Raw genomic sequence first — 23,801 nt, forward strand, 5'->3', positions numbered from 1 at the left:
TCTTTTTCGTTTTTATCGGTACCGGGGATCAAACTCATGACTGCCTGCTTGCAAGGCAGGTGCTTATGCCGCTGAGTTAAATCCCCGGCCCCAGGACTTTTTGTTTTTAATAAAAGTTAGTATTTTATAGCACCCCTATCTTAGACTCCTACTAAGTACAATGGTAATGGTTTCAATTTTAAAAATGTGAGGTGATCAAGGTGTCTTTCAAATCATTGTAAAAAATATTTTCTTCCAGCTACCATGAGAGTACTTAGGATAACGTGCCTCTAAATCAAATTTATCGGGGGACAATGTTGCCCATACATCTATCCACCTCCCTATAGCATGCTTCCTCTGTCTTGCAAACAACCTGGTTACCCAAAAGTGAGCAACTTTCTTGTACCTCTTCTGGGACTATTGCCCAATTCCCAGCTCACTGCATGCACGAGCACGCCAATGACACTGCCCAGGGTGATTCTCCCCTTCTGCTTACATGTATGTAGTACGTGGCTAAATTAGCTGTAGGAAGGAGAAGGAACGGGGTAGCACAGAAACTCACAGCCCCACAGGAGCTCTGCATTTCCTATACCTTCTATTCTGCAGCCTCGGCTTATAAAGTCAGTCTCTTCTCAGCCAGGATTGCTGATGCAGCAAGCCAGCAGATCAAGATGGGAAAAACCAGAACTGGGTTTTCTGTTATGATGCTTAGCAGCATCAGCTCCCTCCTGGGCACATTATGCTGGGCAAAAGAGCCTTTGGCGTATAACCAGGTTTTCAGATTTGGGTTTATATTGAGCATTAATAACTCAAGCGCTATGCTCTAGGGCAAACTTTTCCCCCTTATGAAATTTGTGGAGGAAAAATCTAGTTTCATAATTAAATCAGTCGTGGGGGGGGTGGTTAAAATGCTATGAGCTAGTTTATTACTGCAGCACAGATAACAGAGCTAAGAGGCAATACACTGACAACCGACAGAGATGGCCTGTATATTGCTTGATTTTTCCAGAATGTGTGAAATTGCACTTTGGGTGCTGGGAGAGGGCTGGGATAGAGTGGGAGGAGAAACTACCGATATGAATGGATAACAGTAGTGATGATTCTGGTTAACACAACACATTTTAGCGACACTAGGGGAAAGCAAAAGGTATCACGTGCCAGCATCTCTTTATAAATTCCAGAACACAGAAAAAGTGGTAAGCTACCCCTGGTCTCCTCCCTAAACTGGTGTTTCACCAGCAGCAACTTCCTGAGCATTACAGCTGAGCAGGTCTGAGTCCCTGCTCACCCGCCTTTGGCCGGGAATGGATGGCTGTGGCAGGCAGCTTCTCAGATGATCACCAGGCAGGTGGTTACTACCAGAAAGGGAACAAAGATACTGAGAGGGCAGCACCCCGGGAGTCCTTTACAGGGACACAGATGAAAATGCCTGAGGAAAGCTTCTGTTTGTGCTGTGTTCTATTTTACGTTTAAAATATACTATTGCATGACTAAGTTTTGAGGAGTACCTAGTAACTTCTAGCTGTAGATGGCTGCAGGAATAATGTCACTAAAGAAACGAGGAAAGGCAGACACCCGATCACAAAGCAGAAATAGTCTTTCTCTTGTTTATTTCTCAGCCACTACTTCATAGTGTTATTTTAGCTAGGGGCAGTTTTTAACTCTCCATTACTTGATGCAAAAGACATACCAAAACAAAAGGGTTTAACCTTTACCCACTGCTTTGAAGACAGTTAAAATCTATTTCTATTTCCCCCTCACAGGAAATACTGATTAAGCTCAAAGATTTCTACTTTTGTTTTGAAGCAGCTTGAGGTGCAATAAAGTGATACACAGTGACCCCAGGGGAGCACCTTCACTGAGTCGAGACACCAACTGTAGGTGTCTAGTGAGGGGGCAGGTGTCCCCCCCCCCCGCCCCGGTTTGTGCCTGATTTGGATCAGAAGGGTCTCAGCAATACCAAGTCTTGTGCTGGTGCTGACTTGTGTCTCTGTGAATATTCTGTGACAACTCTGTATTCTTCATGGAATGCCACATTCCATGTCATTGGAAAGTTACTCTATTATCTAATTTTTCCATATGCCTTTCGGGGGCACCTAAATCAGCTTGTGGAAAGCACCTAAGTATCTCATCTCTGCTCTATCTAGTCAACATTGTATTCTTATTGATAGTACAATAAACAGGGGTCAAATTTTCTCCCTGTGATAATTCATATCTAGCAGTTGTTCCCTGTGATAACTCATATATAGATACCTCAGAACACGAAAAAAAAAAACTGTTTTAAAGGCTCATCAATACTCATGCATTATAGAGAATCAAGTCTAAGAAGAAAAAAAACAGTGCAATATTTGAGTTTTAATAGATTGTAGCATTTTAAGAGACAAATCTTAGTTATTAGTCATATTACTATATTTACTAGATTTGGGTAAAATACTTTTAGCCATCCTAGTAATTATTTTGTGATTTCTATTTTAAGTTTGTATCTTTTAAAAGGACTTTATAAACCTAAGGGAAAGCCAGGTGTGGTAGCACATACGTGTAATCCTAGTGCTTGGGAGGCTGAGGTAGGAGGATCACTGCAAGTTTAAGACCAGCCTGAGCTACAAAGTGAATTCAAGGCCAGCCTGAACAACATAGCAAGACCCTGTCTCAAGAAGTGAAAAAAATAACAAACAAATTAAAAAAAAACAAACCCTAAGGTTGAGAAATGTCTGGTTTTAGGCCTTAAAAACTTGGTTCACAAGGAAACTGCATTTTTACCACAGGAGAGATCTATAGCTGCTAGGATCAAATGTTCAGCCACAGGGACAGAGCAAGCAAATGTCAAACCTCTTCCCAAAGGCAACTTCCGACTTTGCGTTCCATGTGCCTGTGAACAGGCTCCACTGGCTCGCGGTGTCCGATTGCCAAGACGGCAGGAACATCATTCCATCGGGACTTTGCAAAGGCCGCCCTTACAGCAGGAGGCAGACCTGATCCCATTATCAGCCGGTATTATTATTACCCTTGTCCTGCTGGCTACAGCGCCGCAAGGTGAGCAAGCTTGATCTGTCTCCAAACAGGGAAGTGAGGGCGGCTGAGGCTGGTGCTGGGCTTAGTCAAAAGCAAAGGTGTGTGGGAAGAAATAAAATTGTGTTAAAGAAAGAACAAAAACTATTACAAAGAGTGCAGATGTTTTCACAATGTTGCTCATCATTAGGAATTTAAAACAAAGATTGGAGAAGTCCCTTGATCTGGAAAACAATTCCCCTGTAAATGAAATTTTGAGAACTCAGTTTTTCTTTCTTATGCCATTTTATTTCATACTCACAGACTGTGCACTGATTAAAGACAGTTTCTTGTATGTTATTTGTTTATAAAGGCATATAATGTAGTGGAATATTCTGCTAATGGTAAGGGGTTTTCTGGGAAATTAGGCAGCCAGAGTGCAGTATTCTTTGAATTTTGTATTGTAGTTCTGTATAATCTATTAAGAGGGTTAAAAAACTGTTCTACAAAGCTTAATAATTCATGTTTTAAGTATTTTTATCTTCCTCGAATTACTGTAAGTATAGAAATAATTGTGTCATTTGCTATCTTCTTCCATCTAAGTCTTTGTAGATTTTTTTCTACGTCGCCTCTAACTTCTAAAAAAATTTGATGTTAAATTATAGAAAGATAGACCAAGCCAATTGCAATTCCCACACAATTCAGAATTCATAAAGTACTTACACAGATATCATTTTTGTATCCCTTTAGGCATTTATTCACTTGTTCGTTCTGTAAGAATATGGTGAGTGCACTTCCTAAATAGTGTTAGGGCTACTGTTCAGCCTCTCTCTCCTGTATGGTTCTGCTGTTGTATTATACTATATATACTTGTTTTTATGTTTTTACATTTCTGCATATCTCACTGGATTCCATGACAGCAATTTATTCACATTATCTTTCACTCTAAATAGTCGCTTTAATGCTATTTAGGAAGAGCATGTTGGCAAAAGTGGGTAAGGTAATGTCTACACTGGATTTTGAAATCAAAGAAGTTCATTATCTAGAAAGATAGAAAAGGCACCAAGGGTTAAAGACAGTTCTGTTCGTAGCATAATGTGTTTGGGGGCTATAGTTAATCTTCTGGTGCTGGAGCACCATGTAAACTAAGCAGCGGCAGGAAATGAGGCTGAATTGGTGAGCAGAACTTGAATTGTGAAAAACCTTGTGGACCCCACGGAAGTTACTATATTTGAAAATCTTAGTGAGGGGCACATGACATGAAAGTCCTGCCAAAGTACATTAAAAACATTTTCCTTTTCTTGAAAGACCAGGATTATTTTCACACTTTCTTAGACTTAAGTTTTTTGGTTCAGTATGCCAGCGTATTTCAGTGGTAGACTAGAACCATCTCATCCTCAAAACCTGTCTGGATTTGGGAAAGCTGCTACTTTGGTTTTCATTCAGCAAAGCCACACTTCCAGAGACACTGACCTCATGACTCCAGCTCCCCATCGGCTGCTACTTAAAAGCACGCACAGTACCTCCAGAGGCCACTAGCAGAACAGCACTTCCTTCTGAGAGGGACCCACACATGGCCTGGATGCAAGGTGCACATTGGTAGATTATTTCCACCTGGATCTTTTTTAGTGACCATGAGCCTGTTCAGAAGCAAAATAAACAAGCACCCGTGGAAACTTCCAGCACTGGCTGAAGATCCTCAGTATGTCATCACTTTACAAGATCACTCTGTGCAGTTCCAATGGCCTACTGGAATATGATGTTTCTCCAGTACTGTCAGAACTAAGGTCTGTATTTCAGGATAGAAGATTGTAATCTGGAGATTACTATAAAAATTTCAAAGGTGACCCAGGTGACTAAGGGCTATCCCAACATCAGGAATGAGGACAGCTGAAAAGATAGCAAAACTAAGCCCCCCGTGTCTGTCTCCTCACTACTGAGGGGCTCAATGACTTACTGGACAACAGGAGATTATTTGCTACCTTTAGGCAGATCACTCCTAACCCGGAGGCTGATTTTACTTCAGAGGCTTTGTTCCAAAAGTCCACAAACATTACAAGGGCACAGGATGCAGTAGTACCACAGAATTTGTTTAAGGAAATGTCCTTGACATTCTTTTGCCGTGTGTAAGGTCATTCCTTACCAGGGAGTTGCTTGTAACAACTACTTCATGTATTTTGACTTCCCTCTGGGTAGAACTTCTACAGTGTCAATATTTCTAGGAAGACACTCCGCAGACTCTCCGTACTCCCAAGTTAGAGACTCCCCAGAGGCACGCTAATCCACGGAACAATGTACAAAAGCATCCTGTTCTACCTGGGTTTGTTTCAGAACTAGCCACACTGGGTATTTACAAGCCTTCCTTTCATTACCCAAGCACTCTCACCCTTGAGGGCCTCCACTTGCGGCAGGAGACGGCCACGCATCAGCATTATGTCCGGTAACAGCTATTCTCAGCAAACGGCGGGGCTCAGTTCTAATCTACCTGCAAAGATCTATAGTCACGTTACAGTCTCTTGACACCTTCACCGGCAGCAAGAGACACACTGGCTGCCTCTCATTTCCCAGGTCAAGCCAAGTCAACAGCACCAGGATCAGCCTACCCAGACGTCAAAATCCTGAAGTTTCTCAACAGATTCACTGATTCACCATTCCTATGGTAACAGTTTGACCTTTTGGCCCGAGCATAAATATATCATCTCTGTGGAATATTACACAGCTCAGTTCATTTGCCTTTACTAATACCTTAGCTCACCAGGACTCTTAAAGAGATTCATTATGTGATATGACTACAAATTCAATTGTGCTAAAAAAAAAAAAAGCCCTCATCATTCACTGTTATGATTTATCTGAATCATTTCTTTCTAAATTGCCCAAATTTACAGATGAATGTTTGGGCTTAAAGACTATGATGCATTTTTAAAAATTGGATACAGGCATGGAACTTTCTAGTTTTTAGTGAGGTCTCAAGAACTGGCCAAATTTTTCCAGGAAACACGGTTTACTCTGGATTGTACTGAAATGTTAGCAATGACCCACATACTTCCACAAATTGACAGTATGGGACTATTTCTGACTTTACTGACATACGGGGTAAGATAATGCCAGTTGTTCAGCTTTCTCTTCACCAGGGATCAGTGAATCTTTTTTTTTTTTTTTTTTTTTTTTTGTCTTTTTCATTTTTATTGGTACTGGGGATCGAACTCACAACCGCCTGCTTGCTTATGCTGCTGAGCTAAATCCCCAGCCCCGTATCAGTGAATCTTTATACCAGTAAGTAGTAACCAACCAGATGATTAAAACTGAGTCTTCTCTAAGTTTTCCAGTATTGTTACAAGGAACATAGAAATCTGGAAGAGGAAGAAATTTTTACAGACTGTCATTGTGGATTAATGGGCAACTTGTGAACCCCAGCTGAACTGAATCAGTGTGGTGGTGGGTGTGGAGGGCCCACCGAGGATTGTCAACAGCATAAAAAGAGGACTGGGGGGAAGATGGTGTGCTGTTAATTCTCCTGGAGAAGCTTGTCACTCTAGTTTTCCTGATTTGAACTCAGCTGTTATTGCTGGAGCTCGGGTCCTTGCTGTTACTGATGGTGTGGTTCTCTTCAGGGGAGCTCTGAGTCCTTACCTTGAGCATCCAGTGCAGACCCCCCAGTCTGGTGGCACAGATCCTTTACCCTACTGGTGCAGACTTTCTTTCATCACTGGCCTTGGAGCCTTCCCAGTGCAGATGTTAGCTATAGATTTGCATGAGACATTGCCATGGGCTCTAGGTCTTCAGCCAGACTCATGCAGAACATTGCTGTTGAATCTAGGCTCTAAGCTGGATTCTTTGGGTCTCTGGTGCATAAACACATCTGCACACTTCTGCATTTGACTCTTGGGTGAATATTATAAAATTATCCTATAAGTTATGTCTTGTATTAAATCTTTTCCCTTGTAAATCCTGACTACAAGTCATGTAAGAAAATTCACCACAGTACCCCACTTTATGGATCATTAAATACAGTATTTAGTTTTATCACAGATTCGACCTGCTAGGAAGCTATCACTTAGACTGTGCAGTTATTACCCCTACACTGTCTCAGACACGTCATCCCTTGCAGTTTTATGGCCCACCAAAGTTAGAAAATGCTTGCTAACAGTATCAATTTTTACTGCTCAAGACCATTTTCTTTTGCTTATTCATCTCATGACATACTACGAAGGCAGTGTGGTGATTAGGAACTCTGTATCTGTATCAAAGATGCAGCTTTATTTCTAGATCTATGATTCACTATGTGTGACCCTGGGTATTATTATTTTACTTTCATGTACTATCCTCTGATTTCAAATTGAAGCACACATGTATGGGAAATTTTGTTGAGTTTTAACTTGGAGGGTTTTTTTTTTAATGTTTGAGGTAAATGTTGAAGGACTCACTACCACAGGACTCACCAGTTTTCAGGAACTTTAGGCAAACAATAACAGTTTGTTTTTTATTAAGTATGAACTGCTATAGCTAACAAAGGGTTTGACACAGGTGCTCTGCATTCTGGGTCTCAGAATCCCGAGGCCATGTTACTCCCGGTGACTAATCCTATCGCGTGGAATAGTAAAGCCAATGAAACCTGAGCCGGTTTTTAATTCAGCAGAAACACACCCTCCTGATAGTTAGAACTCAGGCTGACACATCAATCTCATGTATTTTATTTTTTAATTATTAAATTTTTTTTGCCAAATATATTTTAAAATAGGACAGTACTTTTTTTCTTTTAATAGTCTAGTCTAACCAGTTTATTACCCTATTCTTTACTAAGAAAGTTAATTATGGGCCACTTGACTCAGTATCACCTTTTCTCCCTTGGATCTTTTCATCTTTCAGTGATTCACAATAGCTACGGAATTCATTTGAAGTGTTAAAATCATTTCTAACCAGGTGCTAAATGAAGTTTGCACCATTCTCTAGAAAACTCTTTTTTCAATATATACAAACCACTAAATTTAATTTCTTTTGATGATTCAAATGGGACATAAAGACAAATATATCACCTAAACCATACATAACAGCCAACAGTCAATTACACTTTGTGTGTTATTTTCATATGGCTCAATCTACTATGTTCATTTTAATCACTGAAATACAGATTTCAGGAGACAAGATGGCAGCTTGCTAGGTAGGTGGGTGGAGAGCCTCTCTGGGAAAAACAGCTCAGATGCTGGAATTTGACGACATGGAGAGGGCTGGATGAGTGGAGAGGGATTCTCATGACCCCAAGAGGAAGTTGAAGGAAAAAGAAAAATAGGAAGAGGAAGGAAAAACACAGGTGGAGGACTGGAGCCAGACGCACTGAGATTGGTCCACGCTGTGCTGGGCGCACCATGGAGTCGCAGGAATCAAGGTCACACTGAAGCCGTGGCTGCCAGTAACAGGAGTTGGTGAGTCCCAGGCCCTTGGCAGGAGGACATGGCACAGCATGGAGTGAAGCCAAGGTGGAGAGCTGCATTAATTCTTGGTGAGTGCTGGAAATTGGGTCCTGTGGCAGGTGAGGCAGAGTCTGGCACCTCAGTGGCGTCAGTCAGCTGCCCCTGGCCCAGAGAGGACTGCTGGGATCAGCTTGGGCTGAGTCACGCCCCTGGAACCCAATAGCCAGGGATGAAACTGTCCCAACCCTGTGACGTTTGCCACAGCACAGCCTAACTTGCTGAAGGCACTTTCCGGCTGACTGGTTCAGAGTGGGGCCAGCCTGCATCATCCCTGCATGCACCTCAGATAACAGCAAACTGGAGAGGGAAGCAAGCCCCCAGCCAGCATGCTTCAGAAAGTGTAAGCAATATGGAGAGGGCCTGAGACCTCCACCACACACCTGTCTGAAAGAAACCAGAAACATGACAAGAGAAAGAAATAAGAAAAAGCCTCCAGCCACTGACCCTGGGAAAATAAGCTCAGGAGAGGTAAATACAGAAGAGAATCAGTGCAGCAATCATGCAATATTGGCCAATATTGGACATAAAGAAATACCTTCGTGACCTCATAGATAAACTTAAAACTGAAATTCTAATCCAAGTGAGGCAAGATATAAAAAGATTAATAAAAGAAATGCTAAGCCCTCTCAAGAAGACACAGATAGAAGAATGGAGGAACCCAGAAAAGGAAGAGAAACCTTTGGTGAAGAACATAAACAAAATCTAGAATACATGAAACAGATCCAAAGAGATTACCAGGAAACTAAAAACTCAATTGAACACTGGCAAAATGCCTTGACAGAAACTAAAGTTAGCCTTTTGAAACTTGAAGAGAGATTTACGATGTGTGATCATGAAAAAAAAAGACCTATAAAAATAATAAGGAACTAGGAAGTAACAATTCAAAGGCTAGAAGATGACAAGAGGATCTATAACTTAGGAATAAAAAATGTGAGTGAAGAAGCAGGAGTAACCACAAATGAATTACAAAGACTATTCACAGAAATAATTAAGGAAAACTTCCCAAACATAGGAAAAAGAAATGATATCCAGATAAATGAAGCATACAGAACTCCAACCAACTACAACCAAAACAGATCTACACCCAGACATATAATAATCAAGATTCCAGAAATCCACCACAAGAACAGAATATTAAAGGTCATCAGAGAAGAGAAGCAGATCACCTACAAAGGAAAAATCATCAAAATAATGACAGACTCATCAACACAAACTATCAAACTGAGAAGAGCCTGGGGCCAAATAGTCCAAGCCCTGAAAACAAAATAACCTCCAACCCAGATTGATGTACCCTGCAAAACTTTCTCTCAAAATTAATGGAGGAAACGTTTCCAAGGAGAAACTGTGGGAGTTCATGGCCAACAATCCAACCCTACAAAAAATACTTAAGGACATTCTAGAGAGAGAAAAAAATACCAGAATTCCACCAACAGTGGCAGAGAGGCCTCAATGAATGGGTCAGACAGTGGAATGAAGGAGAAAAGTGGACAAATAATAGCAGAAAAATAGAATAGCAGAGATAAGGCAGAGAAGGTGAGCTATAATCTCTAATACAGATAGCCTGGAGACACTAACAAAAAGAAACACAGAGTAGAAGAAACACAGAAAAGAAGAGTAGATTAGGAGGCAGGATTTATCCAGATGCTCTCAATAGAAAATATACTCAACCTGAAAGAGGGTTAATAAACTGAAAGTCAAAGATGAGAAAACAATGCTCTATGTGACAGGGAACCAGAGAGAAATAGGGACAACTTGTCCAGCAGCTGCAGATATGTTGGAAAGTTATGACACTTTTGTGCAGTACACAGCTAGAAGGAAGGAAAACCTTGTGGCTTTAGGAAGTGAAGGAATACACCTTAGGATCAAGCTCAGAGGTAAAAAGATTCAGCACCACTCAGATAGATAACAGGTTGACCCCCTAATCTAAAAACTAAAGCAGCTAGTGGGACCCAAAATATACAAAGCATCCTGAGAAAGGGAAAGGTGAAGAATTGCCTAAAAAAGGCAGGCAGAGGACATTGTTAAAAGTATATTAGAATTTAAAAGCCACAGTAGTCTTATCACTGTTTAGTTTGATTTTGTTCCAGTCTGTCTACTGATAGTAGATTTGAGGGCACAATCAGCCATCCAAAAAAAAAGCAGGCTATACCACAGTAACTATCCTCAATTTCCTATTAACTTAAACTGAAGCTCTGTATTACCTTGTCTTACTATGACTGATCTTATTTGAAGCTGGTTTATTAGAGCACTGTTTTGCCTTGACTGATTTTATTCAAACTAGGTATGCTTCATAGTATCAAAGAGTAGAGGCAACTACTCTGAAGATGACAAGATGTAATAAGATACCCATTCCAGTTTGATTATTAACTGCTTTAGAAGTCCTGCAATGTCTCCAAAGTTGTGTTTTTATTAAAATAGCTATATAATGCTATGTTCAATTATACTGTCTGATGATATGCTGTTGAAAATAACAAAAAAAAGCATAGTAACTACTGTAGATCACCTAATATTGTGGTTTTATATGTCTTTTCATTTCATGTTTTTCTAGGAATTTGTTTTGTTGTCTTATTTTGATCTGTTTTTTTTCCCTATAATACAGATATACATACATTTCAAAGCAAGTCCACTCGAGATCTTCACTATCTTACTGTCTCTAGTTTTCTTCCAAGTAGTTGTCCCCATCTTCACACACATTGAATACATACTGAACATTATAGAACTAATCTAATCATAACAGGATGATGAAGGCATTTTAGGTCTTCAACACCTGACATTGGGGAAGTCAATAATGACTGCCATAAATGACTCTCATTCTCTTCAAAGTAGCTGTCCTTTACATATGCTGAAATTGAACATAAAGGACTAGACTAATATCACTCTGAATAGTGAATAATAGTATTGCTAGATTTTATATCATAATGCTACAGAATTAGCACTGGGTATCTTAGTGTCTCTTCAGAGTATCTGTTCATTACATCATGCATTATATAATCATTGTGCATTATATAATCCCATAAACTATTTAGAAATTCTCCCCATGTGTGAATTCTATTAAGTTGTAATGATGGTTGTATATGTTTATATGGTGATTTTGAAATCGTGTTTCTTAAAATTGTTTACTTATGATGTTTTGTTGTTTAATCTTACTCTCTTTAAAATAAAAAAGACTCATGCATGTGTAGAATCTATAAACAGTTTACGAGAACTGATCTTATAACGCATGATGAAATGAACAAATACTTTGAAGAAAAAGACACTACAGTACCCAGTGCTGATCCTCTAGTGTGTCATGATGTAAAATCCAGCAATACTATTATTCTTTGTTCAGAGTGATTTTAGCCTGCTATGGTTTGTTTAATCTCAACATAAATGAAGATATGTTTAAGTGTATAGGATAACCATATTTCTAAGTTTTTGCTGGATAGTTGAGCAGAACCATTTGCAGTCTCGCTGTTTAAATCTACTTTGTATATTTCACTTTTGTATCTTGAACAACTATTTGTAAGAGGACAATATGTAATAATCAACTAGTGATTTCTTTTTAGTTTTGCTTTGAAAGTATGTACTATTTCTACCTGTTTTGTGTTTTGCTTAGTCTTTCATTCAGTATAAATTCAGATTCTGGAATTTCTTAAACTAAGTCTAATGCTTCAAAATCGTTATGTTACTATGGAGCTGTCTACATTTCCTCACTCTGGCAGCACCTCCAAAACAAATTAGTATCTGGATGCTTTTGTTCCCACATGTACAATTAACTGAAATGTGCTAAAAATAACAAAACAGGTAACTCAGTGCTTCACAAAATGCTCTTATATATTATAGGACGTCTGCCCTGAAATAAGGATGTCTTACTGCATTGTAAAGTCAGGAATACAAGTGCTGCATTGAAGATGTCAAACAATTGGTGGTGACCCTCCAAAATTAAGCTGTGCAAAATTTAAGCTGACTTACAGGAAGTAACTGGCAGTTTATCTATATACTGATAATTCTATTAAGTTGTAATGATGGTTGTATATGTTTATATGGTGATTTTGAATAATATTCAAATGTACTCCAAGTTTTTAGGGTAACTTTGATTTCTGTGATTATTAAAACTGGACTTAAGATTGTGATACAACAAGTTTTCCCTTCTCTAATAAACAGTAAAGGTAAAAACGACAACCTGTGTTCAACATTAGAGTAATGTGTTTCTTACATACACGTTATAAGCTTTCAGCTGAAAAGTACAGGAAGAAAGCTCACAAGATATACCAGAAGCCATGACATTTCTGAGGAATAAGGAAGCCAAAACTTTATGCAAGGATAAAGTCTTGCAACTTCCCTTTCTTCTATGTCTGTGAAGTCATCTTTTTTTTGCTCCTCTTTTAAGATGAAAAATTAATGGACATGAAAATTTTAAGCAGAAAGAACTAGCAAATATAAATTTATACCAACTATCCGAAAATTCTGCTTTTAAGTAACACACACCCAATCAGCCAAAGGCAAAATAATTAAAAACAAATGAAAGCAGTATTTTTAGAAAAGTACTCTTTCTCTCTCTCTGTATATATATATATGGTATCACAAATTCACCTAAACTCTAAATTTTTAAAAATGTCTAAAGGTTATTAGTCATTACAAGAATAATATACTCTTTTGGCTAAAGTAATACTCCAATATTATGCATTTCAAATATTTTAGTATTTTTATTTGGCAAACAGAAGCCTAAGATTTTTTTTAAAAACATTTCCAGAGGTAACACCTTTTACCATAAAATAAATTTATGCAATTTGGGGGGACAAATCTCAAATGTATGTTTTTGTTTATGTGCCAATTTTATAATTAGTACAAAAAACTTTGCTGAAATATTTTAAAAATGTAAAAACCAGTCTAGGCAACATAGCTATACAATCTTGCTGTAAAAGTACTTGTATCAAATCTGCCCAAAATATTTTTGCAATATACTAAATTTCATTCTTCAAGGTCCTTTTCACTGCCGGCTGGCTTTTCCATTTTCTGTTGTCTCCATCCTGAAAAAATAGAAGGGAAAAAAAATGAGTAAAATTCAAAGTTAAAACATTAATTCTCCACATTTCTTCTGCTTAACTGTCTACCTTACATACAGAAACTAAAATTCTATATGTTCACAGAGCAGAACACGGGCAGTTCAGGAGAGGACTGAGAGTGCCCTTCTTAGTCCAGCTTCCTCATTTTGCAGATGAGTTAAAATTGAGCCCAGAGACAATGAGTGACTTTCTCAGGCTTACATTTCTTTTTTCATTATACCACTCTCTCTTCAAGCAAAATATGGAAAAAATCTCTACCATTTAGACAACATTTCTTTTCCACTAAAGATACTCTTTTGACATTACATTTTAAGATTTCTTCTAAAGCATTTATTAACAATCAGATCTGAGATTTATTCTATTATAACCAATATTTCTGACTGTATTATTATTTTGACTACTTATTATTTACTAAGGAAAACATGTTACCCTTGTTATTTTATACAGATTCAGTGTTGCTTCCTAACTGTTTTCCATAATATTCCTTCTGTGATGCTTACTAAGCATTGAAACAATAAAGCGGAAGGGGTAAATACTTTCAGGGTTATAATCAATACAGTGGGCCCTGTATGAATATTAAGAATCAAAGAAGTTAATGTTTTTGTCTTATAGGTATCACGTATTAACTAATAAATAAAACTTTGCTGAGCATAGCCAACAAGCAGTGTGTATTAAGATCCTACCCGGCTAGTTAACAAAAGCAACTTCTATAATAAAGAACACAGCAAGGGGAGAACCAGAAGCAGCTCCTGAGATCTGCGCCATGTTGGAATTTAAGACGCTGGGAAGCCAATCAAGCACCTCCTTCCCTGGTAATCGGTGGCAGTGTGGCAGACTGCGGCCCTTCCAGGGGGAGAACCAGCAGCAGCTCCTGAGACCCACGCCATGTTGGAACTTAGGACGCCGTGAAACCAAACAACCAGCCTACCTCCCTGCTTAGCAATAGTGATCCTACCGATGCACGGCCTAGAGTCAAATATCCCACTTCCCCTGCCCCGCTTCCCGTCTCCCCCTACCCCTCCATTAGCAAATGGGAACCAGAAATCTGAGTGTCTCCTGGGAGGTTGACCATAGCAAATAAGGGGGACTTCCTTCTACCATCTCTTTGAAGGCAAGTATTTTTATTACTGTTTTGCTCTTTTCTGATTAATGGTACTGCTCTATTCAATATTCTGTTTTGATAAGTTCTATAGTGTTCTATATTTCATCTCAATTTGATATATGTGATGGAAAGAACAACTATTATAAAGATAACAAAATATACTGTGATACCTATTACTGTTATCCCGATAACCTGCTGTGAAGTTCTGTACTAATTTCACTGTACGATCTTAGTTGGCTTTATTCTGTCTTGTTCTGCTGTATACTTTCAGAATAAAATTAAAAAAAAAAAAAAAGAACACAGACCCATTTTCCTCCTTGAGATGCTGATACAACTCAGCTCTGTTATTAACAGAGTTCAAACGTCCGGCAAACTCCTGATGTTTTCTGGAATTGGCAGTATTGATCCTATTACACCACAAGGATAATAAGGACACTGGTCCTAGTGTTATATTAGAGAGAAAAGAAACAAAGGTAGGAAATTTTATTACTTAGAAATTCACATATTTAACAAACTTCCCTTTAGCTCTATTGTTTGTTTTATGAGTAAGGCAATAGCATCTCTTACTTTAAAATGCATGTGTTTCACGGTCTCAGTGCTTTTCTGACAGGATTCAAATGACTTTAAATTACAGTTATATTCCTGGCTAAGAATCCACAGCAAAGACACACAGCCAGAGCTGTACGAGGAAAATGAGGCAGAGCCTCATCTGCACCTACTAGGGTTTCCTTGTTCTCTGCTTCCAATGACAGTTCACACAAAGCATGTACTCCCAGGCCAGGGATGCAGCTCAGCAGCTCAGCGCCTGCCTGCCAAGCGAAAGAGCCTGAGTTCTATTCCTGGTACCAAAGAAAAAAGTATGTACTCCCTCTACAGATAAAAATTTAGCAAGTGTGTGTGTGTGTCTGTGTGTGTGCACACGTGCACACACGCGCACACACACGCATGCATCTAGTAATTCTTCCAAGAATGCCTGTTTGAGACTCAGAGTCCAGGGTTTTTACTGAGGACTGATTCTTATCCTAACCAAATAACTGGCGTTTCAGACTTCCAAAGAGAAAAGCTGTGGTACAGAGTTCAAATGAGAAGCACAATCATTTCATCACCTATGAATGATTTAAAAGCAAAATTCCCAGATGCCAGCCAAATGCCAAGCTTTTCTAATGCTAACAGCCTTGGGCCTGTGAAGCTGAACTCTTTCCTGTGTAAGATGACAAGGCAAAAGAACCGCAACAGCCCAAACAGTTCGGGAAGGAAAATAAGGAGAAGGGGTGGGCTGGGGAGCAGTAGCAACAGCACAGCTGTAGTAGTTTTAAGAGGGCTTTTTACTGCCTGATTTCAAGATTTAACTTGCAGTGATTATGAGAGCACAGTACTGATGAAAGGGCAAAGTAACAGAGTCACATAATACAAAACAGAAACCAGAAGAGGAGGACTGGGAAAAAAGCTTCCAAAGCAGATGAAACTGCGGTGTAACAAAAGGCCCAGACAAACGGCTGATCAGAAGAGACATCTGACTAAGTTGTAAGACGGAATAGAAGAAAAAACAAAAACTCGTTGTAGGATATTCTAGCATGTGAGAAGTGAAATAATTTATCAACAGATGCTTATTTCAGTCCTATTATCTTCTAGACACTAGCAAGTGCATGAAAGGCAAGTAGGACAAGACGACCTCAAGGGCAAGCTCGGATTTCAGAGAAACTAGGGAACTGAAGAATATGACATGCCACATATAATGACAGGAGTATACAAAAAACAACTCGACCCTCCTCCTAGGATGAATGGCCAGTTAATGTTCCCTTGCCAGCTCTGAGACCTTACGGAGAGGTGGGGTAGCATGACATCAGTCTGATGGAGACAGGTATTTCCCACATATCCTCAAAGGACTGAACTCGAGTTTATTTTGAAGACCACTAAGTTCTAAAATGATTTCAGGAGCTCACAATCCCAAACTGTATCTTTAAGGCCCTGAATTTCCACAAGAGGAAATTAAATTTAGCCTATAAATGAGATTAAAGTGAATTACTGTTCACTTTATAGTGAATTACTGTTTTAAACATCTTTGTTTAAACTCATGCAAACCATGTTCTTAATTTTTTAGTAAATGAGCATTCTTATATTCCTCCCTGAGTTCAGTGAGTTTCAGAAAGAGCTAGTCTTCAATAACCTGGCATTTAACACAGTATCAGGAACATAAGCAGACTCATAATTTCTAAAAGCACAGATTTTATGGTAGAAGTGCTTATTTTCTATTTCATTCAGGAAGTAAAAACACCATTTTTTTTTTTTTTTTAAACGCTGACAAATATATCTTCTAAATATATCTTCCAGCCGGTCGTGGTGGCTCATGCCTGTAATCCCAGCCACTCTGGAGGTTGAGGCAGGAAGATCATTGCGAGTTCGAGACTGGCCTAGGCTACAAAGAGAGCTCAAGGCCAGCCTGAACTGCATAGCGAGACCCTGTCTCAAAAAAAGACAAAAACAAAAAACAAAAAACCCAAATATATCTTCCGAGGCTATATAAATAGAGAATCCCCTAAATCCCCTAAATGATATCTAGGAGCAGTTAGGAGCTCTTCCTCATTCATACTCATGGTGTTAAATGATCTGTACAAAAGAAAGCTTAATTGGAAAAATCTTTCCATACATAGTTACAATGGTTGTACCTCACCTTTTGATTTTTCCACTTGTGGAGTTTCATCCATCTCAACAAGAGGCTTTTTGTTTGGAGGTTCTGGGGAATCAGGAGAATCTTTTATAATTTCAGCTTCAGCCAACTCTTCTTTTCCATGTTCTAAAATTCCTTTTAATCTTTTAGAGGGACAAAGAGTGAAATGCAAAGTTAAAATTTCTAGAAGTTTATAAACATTATCTTTGCACGTCAGTCTTCTCACAAGCAAGCCTAGGGACTAACCAGGTATTTCAATCTAGGGTAAAAGAACTTGATGAATTAAACACAAATTCCCCTTTTCCCCTAATGCAATAATTCAGGAATTAGTCAGCTACAAAATAGGAAAAACTGAAAGAAAACTTAAGCTACCATTAAACAAGTGAGAAATCATGTGATCTTTTAGAAGATCAAAATTTTGAAGATATGGACACTATTACTGCAAATTACACATAAGATTAAGAAGTTTACTCTCATTTGATAGTCTATGAAAATGTATTTAGGTTCCACAAGTTAGGAGTTTTAATCAGTTTCTACTGAGTTTACCAGGAAACAAAAATACTTTGAAGTACACAGGGGTGTACCTGAAGGTCAGTGGGAGCCGACTAGTTTTTTTTTTTACCCTTCTTTATAGTGAGCTAATTTTGTTTCAGGAGTTCAGTAGCCCTGAGAAAAACATGAACTTTTAAAATCAAAGAGAATAAAAGTACCACACTTCACTCCAACTGCTGATTGCCTGCCTGTTTCTTTCATAACACCCTATGTCCTTCCCTGGTGGGGAGCTTGTGCCGAATGCCTGGCACATTATAGGCATTCAGTATTCACTGAATAAAACACACTCAGTTTTGAACTTCATAACACATAAAGCACATGCTGATACCAAATATTATGTACTATGATTTTCAGAAGCCAGTTAGCAGAGAGTAATGCTATCTTTGTCCTGAGAGTAAGAATTCCTACCTGCTTACGCTCAAGAGAGATCTTCTAGAATCTGAGAATGATAATGTTGTGATTACAAAATGAATTCGCACACATTAAAGGCGGTTTGCAGGTCTGCATGTGCTCATGCAGAATGGGACAGGCCAAAGGCCGCTGACGCGGTGTCAAGGCCGAGGAGTTACCTCTCTGAATCCTGCCAAGATTTCTCCTGTTCATAATCTTTCACTGCTTTTTCTGACTTGTCTTCTTTGTCCTCCCTTTTTCTCCCTCGTTTCTTTCGTTCTTCTTCTTCTGGGGGTTTGCTTCTGCACGCCATCAGACATTCCAAGACTCTCTGATGTTTCTCTGAGTTGTTGATATGGGCTCTGACAAGGGTTTCTAATTCATTCCACATGATACGGTACTGTTCGTCTCTGCCGTAAGGATGTGAAACAACACTCAGAAACACTCTTTAAATCCGTATTTAAACAGTGAATAATACTGAAGCGCTACTTGCCACTGGCAAAGTGGAAGAAAATGAACAATGGACTTTGTTTCCTTTACTTAACAATTACTGGTGGAATTCTAAATTGTAACATATCCATGTCTGCCGTTCTTTATCTCCATCACATACATAGGTATACACAACTTACATGTGGAATAAGTTACCTTTTTTCCTCTTTTGTTTTTTTAAGGCAGGGTCTCGCTATATAGTTCAGGTTGTCCTTGAACTCACTATGTAGCCCAGACTGGACTCAAACTCATGACGATCCTCCTGCCTCAGCCTCCCAAGTGCTGGGATTACAGGCATGCACCACCACGCCCAGTTTGGAATAAATTATTTTAAGAAACAGTATGCATCAAGTAAATGTTATGCATAAAGAAAGTAAGAAAAAAACTACCTTTTAGGGCCCTTTCCTCTTGTACCAACTGTGGAAATAGGTAGAGGATCATTTTTTCTTTCCATATCAACTAAGTTGTATATTGTTTTTTGACAGTTTAACACATCTTCTTCTGTCAAAGATTCTTTCACAATAACACTGGCTAATGGAACTACCTGTTAGATTTTTTTTTAAAAGAAAAAAGAAAATCTGTCTTGAAAAACAAATATCAAAGCATCTAGGCAGAAGTTGATTTTAATACTGACTTTAAAGATCACCATGGTGAGGGAATCTATAACTAATATTTCCATTCTAAATTACTAATTCTCTAACTAAAGCAAATACAAATTTCATTCTGTGCTTGAGAACTACTATCAATTACAAATTTTCTAATCTGTTTCTGCAAAACATATATATACAACTGACCTAGAAGAAACTCTGTACTTACCGCCTGCATGTTGAAAATGGTGGTTTGTGAAATAATCATTGGCCAGTAACGGGTGTGTTTTTCTAACTGATCTTTTGCTCGCTCCAAAGGGATCTCAAGACTTCCATCGATTTTATATCTGGGGTCTAGAAAAGGAGTTAATCTGTTTTCCCTCATAAATTCACCAAAATCCTAATGATAACCAAATAAGATAAAATTAGAAACGCTTTCTAGTGTTTCAGGACGGAATACATGTCACAGCCTGCTCCCCTCACGTCATCGCTCCTGTGATTTGCACCAAACATTTTCTCTTAGCAGCAGCCCCCCAAGTCATGACTTTCTCCCCTTTTTGAACTTGAAACCTATCAGCCTTTGTAGAATGCAAATGAAGAATGCCTCAAATGTACTCCTTTTTCCATTTGAAAACCCGAGGCATATTCATTTTATTTCACTGATGTAACTTAACTGTTTTCTGCCATATGGAAGAATGAATGAGTCGCATTCTGATGTGGTTACTCAGAAAGCACCCTGATATGGCATCAAAGGTTAGCATGGGGTATCTTTGAATGATGAAATTATAGGTGGTTTCCAGGTTTTAAAATTTTTGTTGCTCTTTTTTAGATGTCTGTATGCTTTACATTTTCCACAATGAATACCAATTAGCTTTCTCCTTACTAAAAAAAAGGTTGAAAGGAAGAAATGTCTAGCCAAAAACTATTTCTTAAAATGTATAATACTCTGTGGTTTACCAAGCATATAGATAAATCACATTTGTGGCACAAAGTATATTTACACAGATAAATCATACTGAATTTTTATAACCAACTAAAAAAGAAGACAGTCAACAAAATACCAAATGTGAAAGAGGGAGCATGAAAAATTAAAATCAGAACAGGATTTCTACCAAAAAAACACACCATTTTCTTGTATATTCCTTCCAATAATACAAAAGTTAATTTCAAAGTAGCAGCAATTAACATATGTAAGTGCTTCTGCCTGACATTTAAATAACTAGAAATTAAATTCCATTTAAAATACTGGCTCTTGGGGCCAGGGACTTAGCTCAGTGACTTAAGTACCTGCCTGGCAGGCACAAGGTCATGAGTTCAATCCCCGGAATACTAGCTCTTAAGCCAGATATGGTGGCACACACCTATGATCTCAGCACTCAGGAGGCTGAGGTAGGAAGATCGTTACAAGATTGAGGCCAGCCTGGGCTACGTATTGAGTTTGAAACACCAAAAAATAAACAAATAAATAAATAAAAACTCAAATTTTCCTTCTTCTCTTAAAATTCCAGTATGTCAGTATACTTCTTGGCATACACTTAATATGTAACATGTAAGACAAGTGATACAAGGTCCTTTAAGCAAGTACTACAATAAATTTGCCTACACAAAATAACAAATAAATAATAGTCTTCTAAACCTATTTTTGTTTTTCACAGTTCTCAGTATATAACAAGAACTCAGTAACTACATGCTGACAGACTAGAAACAAAATTTATGCAAAGGCTTACTGTAATCCGGTAGTCGGTAACTCTTCCTCCACACCCTTCACTAATTGAAGGTGGATCCTCCAGAATGGATCGAGAACTGCTAAGGACATGCAAAAAAATCTCTCCTCCATGGCTACTAAGCATATGACTAATGACTTTGGAACCTGACTTTCGTGGTTGTTCCAATAAAACAGAACGACCTGTCAAAGCAAGATTATGCAATCAGTGAGGAAATTCAAATGGGGTTGTACAATTCCCCTCTACTGCAAGGAAGAAAAGGCTACATTTAGATTTTTTTTTGTTTTACTTATGGATCCTCAAATTTTAAGCAACACTGCTAACTTAGTACAGCTACATTTCAATTTCTAAAAATCTGAATTCTAGCCTGAATTTCCTCTCAGATACTCCAAGATTACACAGTATTTGGGACAGTCTTCCAAAAAATCTAGAAGGTTCTGGTGTATTTACTGTACAGTTTATCTGATTTCAAGTTCACATAAAATTTTTCTTCTGAACACTTGAGATGAGACAACTGGATAATTCTCTGGTTCCCATTACTACAAAACACTCTGGGGGAAGTCAGTCTCAGTTTACCTCCACGATCCTGCCTCACCAGCACTGTTATGACTGCGAATGTTCTTTTTCACATGTGAAATGGTTTAAATCTGTACTCCACAAAGTCTGAGATTCCAAGTTTGGTTAACTTAGACTTATAAATAATAGACTTATAAATGTAAATAATAGACTTATAAATATAACTTAGACTTATAAATTTTTTTCACACAAAATATCACAGATTTAAAGTCACAGTTAAAAATTACACCCTGTAATGTTGAAAACACTCGAATATAATAAAGTGCTCGCATAAAATAAATAAATAAATTCATTTATACACTGTAATTTAAAATTCAGTGGGCCAAAATAAATGGTCTAATAAATCAAGTTAGACTCTAAAGATCAGACATTTTTTAATAATACTATATTAAATAAAACTCATTTAGATATAATAATATGAAAGTCAGACATCGTCATCCTTCTTAAACCTTAACAGAAGGGCATTTCCAATTATAATTTTAAAATAGCACTGATGAAACAGTGAAACCACACTGACACAACTAGCTTTACATGGCTCATATTCTCTTACAATTATTCACTTACAATAACCGCAGTAAAACCATTAAACGATGAAAGTTACCATTTAGAAGAAAGTTAGTAAGGCAGGAAGAAGGTCTACTATTTACATCTACAGGTGAGATTCGATAAGCTCCAGTACAATAGTGTAATTCTGAAATAGAAGAAAACACTGATTTGAAAGAATATAAAGAAATATTCCCATAATTAAAAGAAAAAAGCTTGTATGTTGAGCCCCTAGAACAAAACAAAAAAGAAATCAGTTGCTCCTCATGCAATACTTTAAGAATCAATGCTCTGTTCTTTTCTCTTTCGATTTTTAAATACCTACCAATATTATTTGTCCTTGGTGTGCACCACTTTAAGGTAATCGTTTCTTTAAATGGGCCTTCTCTATTGCTGCCACCCAAGTGGGTATCACCTTTAAAAATATGTCAGAGAAATATTAATACTGAACAGATCACAAGCTTCAAACCAGTTGTTTATATAAGATTTCAGAGCAAGTTCAGGCTCTGCAAGAGAAAATAACACTGAGTAAACATCTTTTTTTACAAAATCCCTTAGAAAAATGCCAAAGGAAATATGGATATTTGCTATGATTAAAAGCAATGCATAATTTCCTTTCAAATTTTTTCATAGTTTTAGGACATTGTGCTGAGAATCAGCAGCAAAAACTAAAAAAAAATTGGGTATCTCCCATGATCCTACCTGCCCAGACCTTTAAATGGTACGCTAACACAGTTATATACTCTGAGAAAGTTGAAGGAATCTAAAATGCACAACTCTGTACACTACTGAATCCTACTGAAGAACTGATTGACTGATTGATGCTGGGGACTGAACTCATGACAGGTGCTTATGCCATTGAGCTGTATCCCTAGCCCCTGAAGAATTTATTTAGAAGAAACATAAAAACAAAGGAAGCTAGGAAGGAGGTACGTAAGAAGATATTACAGTGAGCATTTTTTTGTTTTTACTTTAACCGAGTCTATGTAGAGAACACACACATTAATCAGTAATAAGTGTAAAACTATAAAGCTAACAATGTTCTGAAGAAAATATACAGTACTACAAGCATTTATAAGAGAGCTATGGCCTACTCTAATTTACCAGGGAAAAAAAAATCAAGCTCCTTTCAGAGTGATGATTAGTCCGAGTTCCAGGAGGATGAGAAATCATTTTTTTAAAAAAGGAGAAAAACGCCAGGCATGGTGGTGCATGCCTGCAACTGCAGCACTTGGGAGGCTGAGGCAGGAGGATCGCTGAGTTGGCCTGCCTGATGAAACTGTCTCAAATAGAAAGATAAAAATAAAAATAAAAAAGGAGAGAAAGTACTAAGGCAAAGGGAACAACAGCAGATGTCAAGAACCTGTGGCAGAAAGACCATCGAGTCTGCACGGCAAAAGTGCCCGAAACGAGAACAGAAGAGAGAAGAAAGCAGACAATGCGCGGCTTCCCAGGACAGGCAAATAATTCTGCTTTTATCCAGAAAAAGTGCCGCAAGGTGTAACAAGTCAAGATCTGCATTCTAAAAGTTCACCTAGTAACAGGGCGAAGAGTGTCTGAACTGAACATCAGGAGGCAAATCTAGGGTGCTGGGTGAGAGGACAGGAGGCTTCACTAAGGAGATGAACAGGCGGGGAGCAGAGGTGAGTACATCTGAGAGATGCTCGGATGAAATCAATGGAATAGGGCA

The 23,801-nt window shown here is 38.3% G+C and overlaps 1 protein-coding gene across 5 annotated transcripts in view; it reads right to left on the reverse strand.

Moving 5' to 3' along the window:
• Positions 1-13,093: 13,093 nt before the first annotated feature.
• Ints13 (integrator complex subunit 13) overlaps positions 13,094-23,801 on the reverse strand; it is a 31,784-nt gene continuing 21,076 nt past the window's right edge. The window contains exons 9-17 of one of the 5 annotated variants that reach the window (XM_063238418.1): positions 22,437-22,526; positions 22,170-22,259; positions 20,996-21,174; positions 19,498-19,668; positions 19,071-19,225; positions 18,372-18,602; positions 17,254-17,393; positions 14,888-15,023; positions 13,094-13,444 (exon numbers count right to left, since the gene is read on the reverse strand). In XM_063238418.1, the coding sequence (XP_063094488.1) occupies positions 13,405-13,444; positions 14,888-15,023; positions 17,254-17,393; positions 18,372-18,602; positions 19,071-19,225; positions 19,498-19,668; positions 20,996-21,174; positions 22,170-22,259; positions 22,437-22,526 (1,232 nt within the window). In that variant the 3' untranslated portion in view covers positions 13,094-13,404. Of the gene's footprint in view, positions 13,445-14,887; positions 15,024-17,253; positions 17,394-18,371; positions 18,603-19,070; positions 19,226-19,497; positions 19,669-20,995; positions 21,175-22,169; positions 22,278-22,436; positions 22,527-23,801 lie in introns of all 5 variants that reach the window. The other 4 variants (XM_063238416.1, XM_063238419.1, XM_063238421.1 and 1 more) reach the window with 4 other exon arrangements.

The sequence above is a fragment of the Cavia porcellus genome, unplaced genomic scaffold (assembly GCF_034190915.1).
Source record: "Cavia porcellus strain 051 isolate PalLab524CR breed Dunkin Hartley unplaced genomic scaffold, mCavPor4.1 scaffold_27, whole genome shotgun sequence".
NCBI classification, from domain to species: Eukaryota; Metazoa; Chordata; class Mammalia; order Rodentia; family Caviidae; genus Cavia; species Cavia porcellus.